This window comes from Eretmochelys imbricata, chromosome 2 (genome assembly GCF_965152235.1).
Source record: "Eretmochelys imbricata isolate rEreImb1 chromosome 2, rEreImb1.hap1, whole genome shotgun sequence".
NCBI lineage: Eukaryota > Metazoa > Chordata > Testudines > Cheloniidae > Eretmochelys > Eretmochelys imbricata.
In genome coordinates this window covers 79,645,962-79,660,899 of record NC_135573.1, presented here as the reverse complement: position 1 = coordinate 79,660,899, position 14,938 = coordinate 79,645,962, and the positions used below count along the sequence as shown (strand labels likewise).

At 43.5% G+C, this 14,938-nt stretch overlaps 1 protein-coding gene across 1 annotated transcript in view; it reads left to right on the top strand.

Annotated features, from left to right (window-relative positions):
- The first annotated feature begins 4,364 nt into the window (after nt 1–4,364).
- Nucleotides 4,365–14,938, top strand: part of TAF4B (TATA-box binding protein associated factor 4b) — a 120,878-nt gene continuing 110,304 nt past the window's right edge. The window contains exon 1 of the mRNA XM_077809043.1: nt 4,365–4,788. Within this exon, the coding sequence (XP_077665169.1) occupies nt 4,365–4,788 (424 nt within the window). The remainder of the gene's footprint in view (nt 4,789–14,938) is intronic.

Genomic DNA, 14,938 nt, shown 5'->3' with positions numbered 1-14,938 from the left:
CCCTGTCTTACTCCAACAATCCTATTCTCATTCTTCTCCTGCACTCTAACTCCAACCAGTTAGGTTCCCATGACCTTGCCACCTCACTGGGCCACTTTAGGGGCTGTATTGGCTGGTTATGGGTCTCTGGTGCAGCAAGAATTGCAGATATACCTCCAGGGAGGCTTTCTGCTGGTAAGAGCAAGCTGCCCTGAGATACATCTATCTTACCTCATGGCTAAATCAAGCTCCTGATGATTATTATTGGTAACTAAATATTTTCTAGCAAGCTCTTTAGAATATACTTTTTACCATGCATTCTTGTTGTATTTTTAGACATTTTATATTAATGTAAAGTTTCATTGTATTATGCTGTTCTTTTATTCTGATATTTATGAAGATAATATGTAAATTTAAAATATTGTTTGATGTCTACAAGCCTGAATGCTCAGAAGAGAGGTCCACCCATATAAAAGGTCAGCTAGCACAAGAGGACAGAGGAGGAGATGCAGGTGAGGGGGTATTTGTGACATCAGGTGTGAATTTCAAAAATGCATCTACAACTGCACACCTAATATGCTAGTGTGATTACTGAGGTTGTGCACGAATAGCCAGTTATGCACCCAATTGGCCATTTGCATCAGTAAATACATGATTTGCATTTACAGTTGTAACTGCATCTTCATTGCTTAATCTCTTCTCTCACTCTTCTCCTTTCCAGACTAAATAGTCCTAGTTTTTTTTCTCTGTTTATATAGCACCTCCTTTTCCTTCCTGACTCTTACTGCTTTGCTTGCTGTCTCTTTTGGCAATTCATCCTGAAGAGCTCAAGTTCTCTGGTGTGAAGTTATGCTGCCAGTTTAATGCATTTGGAATGCTGATAAATCTAGTCACGATCATTTAATTCTTTCCATGAGAATATAATTTTAATTTAACTAGTGAGATTGATTCCTCAAATTCATTTCCAATTGTTGCAATTATGTGAATGAATAAAATGGTCAGCAAGCCTCCCTCATTTGAGATGAATTTTAAGGCAAGTATTCAAAGTTTCTCACTCTGACAAAGAATTCCTGTGTTCAATTAAAATTATAAAATGTAACTTTGTTTTCAAAGGGTCACTGTCAGATTAAAAATCTTACTTAAAATCATTTCCTTACCAGCGTTATAACCCCTTAGATTGTTACTGAAATAATTTTAAGAATCTAGATTCCATACTCCTTACTATTCTGGATTACTTTTGCATTTCTTTCAGCTTGGTCAGTGGAGATTGGCTAATTAAACTATTGTTTGTTATAACTGAAATATTACCCATAAACCTAAGGATTAAATGACTAGTCAAGGTGAAAAACTGTTCCCCTACTCCCCTTGCAATTTAATGGAATAATCCAATTGTGTACTCTTCACAGATTGTTAACTCTCTCGTTACATTAAAAAAAAAAACTTCCTAAATCTTTTTTTTTTCCCTTCTGGAGTTCTCTCACTGTCTCCAGTCCCAATCATGCTATATTGTCATCAGTGTCACTTCCTCCATTACTTTCACTATCATCAAGTACTTCTCTCTCTCATACTTCATTGTGTTCTCTATTTCCTTTTTTCTCCTTTCAAAAACTCTCTCTCATATTCATCTCTCCGCTTCACCCATCCATATCCACCTACTTCATTCTGGTCCATTCAGATATGGGTCTTTGGTAAAATTTCAAACATTTAATGGAGGATTAATCCTTCTAGCCAAAGAATGGTAGGTTGACCCTAAGGTACAGAGGCAATGTCTAAGTGACAAGCCTGCTCCACTGCACACCTAAATTGCTGGAAAAGTAGATGTTGCCCATGGACACTGCCTGGTGGTCTACTTTTTGTATCTACCTCTAGCTAGTCTCAGGTCACTGATAAATATTTATGCCCCACAACCCTTCTCATTGCAGGAAGGCAGAAGAGAATTCCTTCTCTGTTCCCGTCCCACCACAGAATCATTTTGCCATTGGGATGTGGAAGGTCTCACGCTACTCTACCTCTCCCCTGGCTCATGTGATGGAAGTGTCTCTGCTACTCTTTCCCTCACTCAACCTCTCTTTTAGACGACTCCTCTCCAGTGATTAGGGCCAGTGCCTACTGATGTGCTGTTCAAAGCTTTTTCAATCAGCAATAGAGTGAAATTATCCAAAGCTCTGAACAGAAATGGTAAAAGTTGCAAAGATTGTAGTTAGGTTTGCCAACCTGCTGCAAGGTGAAAACTATCAGTGTCAGCATGGAGCTGTCCATCTCCATGTTAGGAAAACAATACTGCATCCTTTTACACTCCGTTCATGTTTTGCATGGTTTTTGTATCAATCAAGACTAGCATTTGTTTTAATGAAAACTTAGATTCTGTGGATGCTAATAGAAGCTTTTCCAGGCAAGTGCCTACTTGCTGTGTTCAAGATTTTTCATGCCCCGATTAAAGTAATACTTTTCATTTCATTTTCAAGATCTTTACAAAAATGAGAGAGTCTCAACATGGAAATCATACATTTCTGTTTGAAAATATTGCACCTACTATAGTTAAAGGAAACACCTACCATCACCAGGACAGAAGTCAATGAAAAGCATTTTAATAAATTGTTTACGTTGTGCATTTGGTAACACTTTACATATGATCAATTTCACTGTTCTGGAAATCTTGATTCTGCAATCACTTATATTTGCACTTAACTTTATATGCATGACTTCCATGGCACTAACTGCTTGCTTAAAAATGAGCATATGCATAAAGAAAAGGAGTACTTGTGGCACCTTAGAGACTAACAAATTTATCTACAGCTCACTTTATGCGCAAATACATTGGTTAGTCTCTAAGGTGCCACAAGTACTCCTTTTCTTTTTGTGAATACAAACTAACACGGCTGCTACTCTGAAACCTGCATATGCATAAACATTCACAGGATTGGGACTATGGCCCTAATCCTGCAACAATTTCATTTGTCAGCTTCAATTTACCACAGTGATGGAACTACTCACAGTAGTAAAGTATTGTTATTCCTGTTAAACAGGCAATGGAAACTGAGGCAGAGACAGAAGAGGCATTCCACTCTGAAAAATTACATTTTGTCTCCTATTGACTTCCATAATAAAATATGCTTAGTTTACATGGGACAATGTTTTCATTTTTTTTCTGTAAATTCAACCTGGGATCTGAAAGTCAAGCTGGGTTCTTTCCTTCTCATTCACCAAAAATAGGCCACATTTTAGTCTTAAACATTAGTCCTGTAATGAGGTCAACCCAGGCAATCATTGTGGCATCAAGACCTTAGTTACACCCAGGTGTTCTGGAACAATTTGTATCGTGGGGGTGTTGAAAGCCATTGAACCAAACTGTAAACCCTGTATATGGTTAGCACCCACACTTCCAGCACCTGTGGTTACATCTCTGCAACTATTGTTTTTAAATTGTCCCCTCAATGACACTTCAATTGCTTCTACAGCATTTGCACAGGCATACACGACTGAGGGTGCCTTAGAAGAAATATAATCTAGTTCATTCCCTTTTATCTTTGTCGGTTCTGTAGTGGTAACAACTGTAAAACCTAGTTCCCATTTACTTTGGCGGGAGCAGAGAGGCGCTCACTACCTTGCAGGGTTTTTTTCATCCTATGTGACTTGCCCAAAAACACCCGTGGAATCTGTGCCAGAACGCGATATTGGTTGAAGATGCTCTGAGTCTAGGAGGATGTTTAAATCCCGCCCGCCCGCCAAATTGTAATGCTTAAAACGCCCTGAAACGCTTCTCTGGCTTTGAGGGTTTGTAAGAAAAAATGCCGAGCGAGCCCCAAAGCTTCGGCCTGACCCCGCGCAGCAGCTTCCCCCGGTGGGAGCTCCCACACCGGCCTCCCGGCTGTTTGGAACGCGGCCCCTTTGACGCCACAAAGCTCCGCCCCATAGGCTCGTTCGGCGCCGCCAATCCGCAGGCAGAGTGCCCGGGGAAAGCCCGGCTGCGGCCCCGCGCGCCTGGAGCGCGTGCGCGGGGGGCTCCGCGTGGCTCTATAAACATGGCTGGGGCCCGCCGCGCGGGGGCGGGTCCAAGTGCCGGGCAGCAGGAGCCCAGGGCGCCGGCGCAGTAGCAGTAGCGTGAGCCGGCTCCCTGTACCCGGCCGCCGCCGCTGGGGGGAGGCCTAGCTCGCCCCACGTGTGCGCAGCCGGCCGGGGACGGATGACCATGTGTTTTCGCCGGTGTGGCAGCGGGAGCCCCCCGGAGCAGCCCGCGCGCCGCGGCGGCGTGTGAGCCCCGGATCCTGCCGCGCCGCGGAGAGACCAGCCTCCCCCCTTCCCGGCTGCTATGCTGTGGGATAACGCGGACGCCCCGGGAAACTCCAACCCTCCCCGCCTTGGTCCCGCTCTCCTCCTCCTCCTCCATGAGCACCTCTGCGGCAGCCCCGGTGCGGGTGATGCCCGCCGGGCACCCTGAGCAGGCAGTGGCGGCTCCTGCAGCGAGCGGGGCCGGTGGGGCTCAGCCGGCACCTGCCCTGCTCTGCTCTCAGAGCACGGTGCCCCCTGCCTCTGTCTCCGCAGCTGGCGCTCCCGCGGGGGCCCAAGCAGTTGCCTTGAGCCACGCAGTGACTAAGGTTCCCATCAGCCTGGTGCCTGCCGTTTCCCAGCAGTCACGGGTGGTGACTGCCCCCGTGGGGACGCTGGTGGCTAAAGTGGCCACTGTCACCGCTGCCCAGCAGCCACCCAAGAACTCTGGGGGGCCTAGGCTGGCTGCTCCGCAGACCGTGGCTCCCAAAGCCCCCCAGACCACTACAATACAACTGCCTGCAAACTTCCAGATCCCACCAGGTGAGTCACCTGCTTTTCTCTTCTACACCCGCTGAAAGGCATCGCACTGCGAAGGGACCGCTTCTGGGCTAGGAGAGCTCAGTGCTGTGTGAAACTTCTCTGGGAAGCTGACGACAGTCATAATGCAAAGTGCTCCACTTCGAGCCTGAAGTACTGTTATGGGTCCTTCTGTAAGCTCTCAAGTAGGAGGAAATAATCAGGACCCTCTCTCTCTCTCTGTTTATATGTTCTCATGTAGTCACTTAAGAATGCCATACTGGGTCAGACCAATAGTCCCTCTAGCCCAGTATCCTGTCTGCTGACAGTTAGAGCCCTGTATGGATACAAAATTTATATCTGTGGATATAAAGCAGATATTTCTGGAGTTGTAGAGCTCTAGCAACAATGAGCGAGACCAGCAGGGCCCTGGCCAGCGACCAGGCCAGAAACTGTAGCGGCAAAAGCTGCAGCAGCATGTCAGGCCACTACTCGCAGGAGCCAGCGCCCAACCTTGGCAGCTCCTCCGGTGTGGTTTTATTGCCCCAATCCCTACCCACTGGGGCGGGCACCAGGCTCACCGGCAGCTGTCCCTGATCATGCTAGGCTCTGATCATGCTAGTGGTTCTCAACCTGCAGCCTGTGGGCTGCTTGCTGCCCATTCTGCACAGAGCTGCGGCTCATGTGGCATCCTCAGGGCCATACAGGTAGTATTGGATGTGGCCCACAATGGTAAATAGGTTGAGAACTACTGCGCTAGTGTGTGCAAGTGGCTTGCGCACTTCCAGACAGGAGATGCACGCCGCTGCTTGGGAGGGACTCCCATCCAGGAGAATGCGAGCCATTTGCACACAATAGCATATAAGGGACAGCTGCTGGTAAGCCTGGGGCCCAGTCCAATGGGTAGGTGGGGGTGGTACAGCCATGCTGGAGGAGCTTCTCTAGGCTAGGTGCTGCTGCGGTTTCTGGCCTGGCTACTGGCCAAAGCCCTGCTGGTCTCACTCATTGTTGCTAGAGCCCTACAACTCCATGGAGATCCACAGCTATCTGCATCTACGGATATACATTTTGTATCCGTGCAGGTCCATGCCAGGTGCTTCAGAGAGAATGAACAGAATAGGCAATCATTGACTGATCCATCCCTCTGTTGTCTACTCTCAGCTTCTAGCAATCAGAGGCTAAGGACACCCAGAGCATGGGCTTGCATCCCTGACCATCCTGGCTAATAGTCATTGATGGACCTATCTTCCATGAACTTATCTAGTTCTTTTTTGAACTCCTTTACAGTTTTGTCCTTCATAGCTTCCACTGGCAGCGAGTTACACAGGTTGACTCTGTGTTGTGTGAAAAAGTACTTTCCTTGTTACATTTTTTTAACCGCTGCCCATTAATTTCATTGGGTGACACCTCTGGAACTTGTGATGTGTAGGGGTAAATAATGCTTCCTTCTTCACTTTCTCCACACCATTCATGATTTTATCTACCTCTGTCATCTCCATCTTTAGTCATCTCTTTTCAAAACTGAAAAGTCAGAGTCTTAATCTCTCCTCATATATATGTTCCATACCTTTAATAGTTTTGTTGCCCTTTTCTGTATTTTTTCCAGTTTTTTCAGATGGTGTGACCAGCATTCCAGGTGTGGGGATACCGTGGATTTATATAGTGGCATTGTGATATTTTCTGCTTTATCATCTATCACTTTCCTAATGGTTCCTAACATTCTGTTAGCATTTTTGACTACTGTTGCAAATTGAGCAGATGTTTTCAGAAAACTATCCACAATGACTCCAAGATCTCTTTGAGTGGTAACAGCTAATTTAGATCCCATCATTTTGTATGTATGGTTGGGATTGTTTTCCAATGTGCACTAGCTTTCATTTATCAGCACTGAATTTCATCTGCCATTTTGTTGCTTAATCACCCAGTTTTATTAGGTCTTCACAGTCAGCTTTGGACTCAACTATCTTGAGTAATTTTGCATTGTCTGCAGACTTTTGCTACCTCACAGTTTGCCCCTTTTTTCAGCTCATGTATGAATATGTTGAATAGCACTGGTCTCAGAACAGATCCATGTGGGACATCCCTGTTTGCCTCTCCATTCTGAAAACAGACCATTTCCTCCTTCTTTGTTTCCTACTCTGTCTTTTAACTAGTTACTGATTCATGAGAGGACCCTCCCCTCTTATCCCATGACTGCTTACTTTGATTAAGAGCCTTGTGTGAGGTACCTTGTCAAAGACTTTCTGGAAGTCCAAGTACACTGTATGCACTGGATCACCCGTATCCACATGTTTGTTGATCCCTCTCAAAGAATTCTAATAGATTGATGAAGTGTGATTTCCCTGAACAAAAGCCATGTTGACTCTTCCCCAGTGTGTTCATCTGTGTGTCTGATAATTCTGTTCTTTACTACAGTTTCAACCAAATTGCCTGGTACTGAAGTTAGGCTTACCATCCTTTAATTACCAGGATCCTGTCTGGAGCCTTTTCTAAAAATTGGTGTCATGTTAGCTGTGCTCCAGTTATCTGGTATAGAAGCAGATTTAAGTAAGTTACATACCACAGGTAGTCCTGCAATTTTATATTTGAATTTCTTCAGAACTCTTGGATGAATACCATTTGGTCCTGGTGACTTATTAGTGTTGAATTTATCAATTTCTTCCAGTACTTCCTCTATTGATTCCTCAAACTGGGACAGTTCCTCAGATCTCCTTCACATCTTCTGCAGTGAAGAATTCATTAGCTTGTCTGCAATGGTCTTATCTTCCTTGAGTGCTTCTTTAGCACCTCTATTTTCCAATGGCCCCACTGATTGTTTGGCATTGTTTGGCAGGCTTCCTGCTTCTGATGCACTTAAATGTTTTGCTGCTGGTTTGAGTCTTTGCTTGCTCTTCAAATTCTTTTTTGGCCTGCCTAATTATGTTTTTACACTTGCCAGAGTTTATACTTATCTTGGTTTTCCTCAGTAGGATTTTACTTCCACTTCTTAAAGAAAGCCTCTTTGCTTCTAACCATTTCTTTTACTTTGTTGGTTAGCCATGGTAAAACTCTTTTGGTCCTCTTACTATATTTTTTAATTTGGGCTATAGATTTAATTTGAGACTCTATTATGGCATTTTTTAAAAAGTTTCCATGCAGCTTGCAGGCATTTCACTTTTTTGTGACGACTTTTTAATTTCCGTTTAATTAGCTTTCTCATTTTTCTGTAGTTCCCCTTTCTGAAGTTCAGTGCTATTGTGGTGGGCTTTTTTGGTGTTCCCCTGCCCCATGGGATGTTACATTTAGTTATATTATGGTCGCTATTACCAGGCAGTTTAGATATAGTCCTCTCTTGGACAAGATTGTATGGTCCATTTAGGACTAAATCAAGAATTGCCTTTTCCCTTTCGGGTTCCAGGACTAGTTGCTCCAAGAAGCATTCACTTATGATGTCAAGAAACTTGGTCTTCATCCCATTCTGAGGTGACATATACGCAGTCCCCCATTATTGTTGAGTTTTCTATATTTATAGCCTCTAATCTCCTGGAGCATTTCACAGTCACCATAACATCACCATCCTGGTCAGGTGCTCAGTAGTGTATTCCTACTGCTATATTTTTATTATTCAAGCATGGAATTACTAACCATGGAGGTTCTCTGGTACAGTTTGATTCATTTAAGATTTTTACTGTGTTTTCTTTGACATTTTGTGTCACCACCTCATCAACACGACCTACTCTGTCATTCCTATATAGTTTGTATCCTGGTATTACCGTGCCTCACTGATTATCATAATTCCACCAAGTTTCTGTAATGCCTATTGTATCAATATCCTCATTTTAATACCAGGTGCTCAAGTTCATTCCTCTTAGTATTTAGATTTCTAGCATTTGTATACAAGCACTTACAAAATTTGTTAGTATTTGGTTGTGTGCCTTCATGTGATGTAATTGAATGGGACTTTTTTGTTTGACTGTTTCTCTTCAGTTCCTGTCTGTACTGTATCAACTTCTATCCTCTCCTCCTGACTAAGATATAGAGAATCCTTGTTAACAGATCCTCCCCAAGGGACGTCTCTGTCTGAATTATGTGTTCCTCCACACCTGTTGCCTTTCCCCCGGTCCCTTTTTAAAAAACTCCACTACAGCCTTTTTAATTTTACATGCCAGCAATCTGATTCTGTTTTGGTTTAGGTGGAGCAGATCCTTCCTGTACAGGCTCCTGCTTTCCAAAAAGGTTCCTAATAAAGATAAACTTCTCCTCCCCCATTGTCTCATCCATGCATCCATGCCTGTCTAACTGATCCTGCTTGTGGAATTGGAAGCATTTCAGAGAATGCTACCATGGAGGTTCTGGACTTCAGTCTCTTACTTAGAAGCTTAAATTTGGTCTCCAAGACCCCTATACCTTTCCCTAGTCAGCAGTACCTACAAGTACCACGACCACTGGCTACTCCCGAGCACTGCACTCTCTTGATGTCTCAAAACATCTGCAACCCTTGCATCCGGCAGTCAATTCACCATGTGGTTCTCCCGATGTCACAAACCCAGCAATCTATGTTTCTAACGATTGAATCCCCCATTATGTTATAGTTGCCTTTTAAAACAAGCATTGGAGTGATTCTGGGAATTGAAGACTAGTAAGCTTTATGTCAGCACCAGGGAATTAATTTAAACTATCATTAAAAATAGAATTATGAAATACCTAAATAAAAGTGATGTGAAAGGAACAAATCAGCATGGCTTTCATAAAGGCAAACTTGTTTCTAGCCTCTTTAGGGTTCTTTAGGCATATCAACAAATAGTGGGTGAAGGAGAATTGGCTGACCTTTATTTGGATTCTCAAATTCTTTGTCAAAGTATCTCTCACCTTGTGACTTAGTTTCCTCTAACGTTTAGTGAGGGGAAAAGTACTGTTTTGGATCAGACATTGACTAAAGTACAAATTAAGTAGGCATAAATGGTCAGCTCACAGCATGACAAAAGCTTAACAATGTAGGGTTCCCCAAAGTTCTGTAGTGGATGAAGAAAGATAGACTTGTGGTTAAGGCATTGAACTAGAAATCAGGAGATCTAGGTTAAATTCCTAGCTGTCCTGTAGACATCCTTTGTGATCTTAGTCAAGTTACTTATACTTAATTGCTCTGCCTAAAGTTTCTTGTAAAATAAGGTTAGTTCCCTACCTCATAGAGGTGTTGTGCAGATAAAATCTATCTGCTTGGATAGATACTGGTGGTGGAGGGGAGAAGAGGAACATCTAGGTTGATCAGCTTTTAACCTACAGTTCAATGTGCAAAAAGGTGGTGAGCAGCCAGGTGGTGATATTGTCAGATGACAGAATTTAGTCCTGAAACGTTGTTTGGTTCTAGCCACCCTCTCCCAAAAAGCATTTAGCAGAAATAGACGGGATTCAGAAACGTATACCAAAAATGACCGGAAGTGTAGAAAGTCTTAATGAAAAGAGATTGAAAGGATTGGAACATGCAACTTAAGGGGCAGGTGAAGTGGTGATATGATATACAGAAGATTAATCAGTTGCTCCACTCACCGTTCCTCATAATATTGGAAACAATGGGTTATTCCTCTCATCGGTTCTAAACTTGCTGTTCTGCCTGCCTCATCGCAAGGCTCTGGATTAGATGATCCCTTATGGTCCCTTCCATCCCAATGTTTCTTTGAGTGTGATTCACAAAAAGCTTTTTTTTAACCATCTGTTCACTGGAATTCACTGCCACTATATATCGAGCCTGCAAGGGTTTAGTGGGATTCAAGAACTGATGAACACTGATCTAGATTAGATGAAGTTCTTAACATTATAAGGGAAAAAAAACCATCATACTTCTGTTGGAGGTTAACTTATGCCCTGAAAGTTCATACCCCAATTGTAATGAAAAAAAATTGTATTTCCATGATTGTCTACCACCAGGAAAATTCCTGTATTAAAAGCATTTGTTACTAACAGTCAGACAGGATACTGGATTAGATGGGCCACTGGTCTGATCCAATATGGTAATTCCTATATTCTTATTACATATCCCCGATTTTCAGAACAAATTCAATATCCTGAAGTGCACTTTATGTATTCTTTTGTATTAAAGTATACTTCACAAAATTTCTGTTATGGACCCCTATCAAGTTTTTAAAAACTAGCCTATTTTCATTAGTCAGTTTCACTTTCTGGTTCTCAGACTCTAGCACTGTGGTTCTCAAACTTTTGTACTGGTGACCCCTTTCATATAGCAAGCTTCTGAGTGTGACCCTCCTTGTATGTTAAATACACATTTTAATATATTTAACATTTATTATAAATGCAGGAGGCAAAGCGGGATTGGGATGGAGGCTGACAGCTTGCAACCCCCCACCCAATGTAATAACCTCGAGACCCCCAGAGGAGTCCCGATCCCCAGGATGAGAACTCCTGCTGTAGCACAATGATGTGGTGTCCGGGTTGTGAGGACATATTTAAATCATATCCAGCTTTCCATTGAAATGAAACATTGCAGAAGTGTGAGTGTTAGGTTTTGTGAATTCATTTATAAAAAAAATCTAAGTTTTGGCCTCTAATAAGGTCCTTTTACAACATACTGACTTTTGACATGAAGATGGGTTTAAGGAAAAAAACTGAAGTGCATGCTCACTAGCATTATCATAGTTTGGGAACTTTCATATGAGTTTAAATCTATTCACCTTCCATGTGTTTTTTCATAACTTGTGTATAATCTGTATTGAAGAAGTAGTTTTATAAAAGGATTTTTTCCTATCCGCTTTCTTTCCTACTTAAGTGAGGAAATAGTGCTGAATATGGTATCTATGGAACAAGGCAGATGTCACAAATGCAGCATTACATTGCATCTTCTGTTTGAGCCTGGGATAGGAAAGGGTGAAGCTGAGCTAGGTTTCAGATTGGAGTTTAGAGGTTTTAATATTTTAAAATGTTGCAACTTAACTCCATTTGCTTTTTAAGAGATTTCTTCTGTGCTACCAGTGTACAAAGTTAGTTAAAATTCAAATGTAGAAACATCACTGGATGATGCACTTTATTTTGATCCTCTAAAAAGAGACTCTTACACTTGAGAGGGCTTTATTCTATTTACATGTTTTCTGTCTTATGGATTTCATTCTTAATAATTAGCCAAAAAAGGTAATTCAGGCAGGAAGTTCTAATGCTGAATTGTAGCATTACAACTAGGTAAGTGTTAATGCGAATGCCTCAAACAAATGGTTGACTTAATCTTGGAGTGTCAACGCTTATATTTGGAAATAAATAGCTACAAAATCAAGCAACAGGCAGAAATGAAAAGTGGTAGGTAAGAGAATGCAATTAGCTTTCAAAATAGTGGTGTTCAATCTGTGGCCCTTGAGAGCAACTATTGAGGAAAATATGCATTTAATTATTAATTAAAAGCATGTTCCCTGTGATTCTGAAAGTGTTTGAATTGGCCCTTTTGCTATGGGGAGAAGTAGGGAGCACCACTTATCACTGTTTGTTTTAAAGCGCTTGCAGTGTGAACTGGGTGCGCTCTTTAGTAGCAGCTGCCCTTTCCCTGTTGCAGCTGCTGATTAGCTCTCTTGCTGGCTGGCTGCTGCTTTGTGAGCAAAGTGGGAGGAGAGAGTTGCACTGGGCTGTGGGAGTCGCGAGGGAGCAGGATAGGAGCTTGCCTGGCTCTGCCAGAGTCTAGTGGAGCATCTAGAAAAGATGTTTCCTTTCCCCTAAACAGCCATTGTGGGAAGCCCAGGGGAAGAGGAAAAACAGTTACAGGTCACTGACTCTCTGGCCTGGGACAGATTAGTCAGCCTTGTGCCAGCTGGCAAACTCTCTGCTGAGGACCTTCTAGCTCAGGGGTGGCCAACCTGTGGCTCTTCTAAAGTTAATATGCAGCTCCTTGTATATGCACCGACTCCAGGGCTGGAGCCTACAGGTGCTAACTTTCCAGTGTGCCGGGGGGTGCTCACTGCTCAACCCCTGGCTCTTCCACAGACCCTGCCCCCTCCCACCCTTCCCCTGAGGCTGCCATGGCTTTGCTCCCCCCCACCCGCCTGAGCCTCCTGCATGCCACGAAACAACTGATTGGGAGGGAGGGGGAGGTGCTGATCTGCGGGGCTGCTGGTGGGCGGGAGGCGCTGGGAGCGGGGGGTGGGGCTGATGGCTCCTTCTCAGGCTCAGGTTGGCCACCCTGATCTAACAGATAGCCAGAGCACTGTGCACTCAAGCCACTCCCCCCTGTGCTGGAGGTGTATGGGCTGTTGTCAGTTTTACAGCCACTGGAGGATGTACTGTACAAGAGGGGGGTCCCTAGCAGGCACTTGCAGGTAGGGGACTAGCAGGTTCCTTTTGTGTCACCTGAACCAGAACTGGGCAGAGAAACCTGCTCCAGAGTGTATTTTGGCCCCTTCATCTTGAAATATGGTAAACATTCAGACTGAACAAATTGCTTCCTTAAAGGTAAAAAGTACAGGAATACTTGTGGCACCTTAGAGACTAACAGTTTTATTTGAGCATAAGCTTTCATGGACTACAGCCCACTTCATCGGATGCATGCAGTGGAAAATACAGTGGGGAGATTTTATATGCACAGAGAACATAAAACAATGGGTGTTACCATTCACACTATAAGGAGAGTGATCAGTTAAGGTGAACTATTACCAGCAGAAGAGGGGGAAAAAACCTTTTGTAGTGATGATCAAGATGGGCCATTTCCAGCAGTTGACAAGAATGTGTGAGGAACAGTAGGGGGGGAAAATAGACATGGGGAAATAGTTTTACTTTGTGTAATGACACATCCACTCCCAGTCTTTATTCAAGCCTAATTTAATGGTGTCCAGTTTGCAAATTAATTCCAATTCAGCAGTCTCTCGTTGGAGTCTGTTTTCAAAGTTTTTTTGTTGTAATATTGCGACTTTTAGGTCTGTAATCGAGTGACCAGAGAGAGTGAATTGTTCTCCAACTGGTTTTTGAATGTTATAATTCTTGACATCTGATTTATGTCCATTTATTCTTTTACATAGAGACTGTCCAGTTTGACCAATGTACATGGCAGAGGGGCATTGCCGGCACATGATGGCATATATCACATTGGTAGATGTGCAGGTGAACGAGCCTCTGATAGTGTGGCTGATGTTATTAGGGCCTATGTTGGTGTCCCTTGAATAGATATGTGGACACAGGTGGCAATGGGCTTTGTTGCAAGGATAGGTTCCTGGGTTAGTGGTTCTGTTGTGTGGTGTATGGTTGCTGGTGAGTATTTGCTTCAGGTTGGGGGGCTGTCTGTAGGCAAGGACTGGCCTGTCTCCCAAGATTTGTGAGAGTGATGGCTCGTCCTTCAGGATAGGTTGTAGATCCTTGATAATGCGTTGGAGAGGCTTTAGTTGGGGGCTGAAAGTGACGGCTAGTGGTGTTCTGTTATTTTCTTTGTTGGACCTGTCCTGTAGTAGGTGACTTTTGGGTACTCTTCTGGCTCTGTCCATCTGTTTCTTCACTTCCGCAGGTGGGTATTGTAGTTGTAAGAATGCTTGATAGAGATGTTGTAGATGTTTGTCTCTGAGGAGTTGGAGCAAATGCGGTTGTATCGTAGAGCCTGGCTGTAGACAATGGATCGTGTGGTGTGGTCTAGATGAAAGCTGGAGGCATGTAGGTAAGTATAGCGGTCAGTAGGTTTCCAGTATAGGGCAGTGTTTATGTGACCATCGCTTATTAGCACTGTAGTGTCCAGGAAGTGGATCTCTTGTGTGGACTGGTCCAGGCTGAGGTTGATGGTGGGTTGATGGTAGGGTTTTCATCTTTCATATGAGACTCTTCCTGCTCTGCCTTCTCTTTAAAAAAAGTGAACGTTTTTGAGAGAACTTTACAGTCAATACAGTCTGCATACAGAACACGAACAGCACGTGCAGTATTTACTTCCCAGCTGTGCAAATATGCCATTGTCCTGATCTGTGTTCATTTGGTCCTTGGCCTATGCTGATATTGCTAATGGTGGTTCAGATTGTGAGAGAGTCCATGACACACAAGACAATCTGTTTGCTGTGGAGTGGACTGACCACTCACTTCAATTTACTGTTAGAAAAGTAGTGGTGATAAATGCTGTGCAGGTGTCAGTGATGGAAATAGTTGAAGGCTGGGTTTAGAGGATAAGGTTCCTGTTAATATTTTTGATATAGCTCTTATCTTCCAAAATGGCTAGTAGTGTGGACAAGCTTAC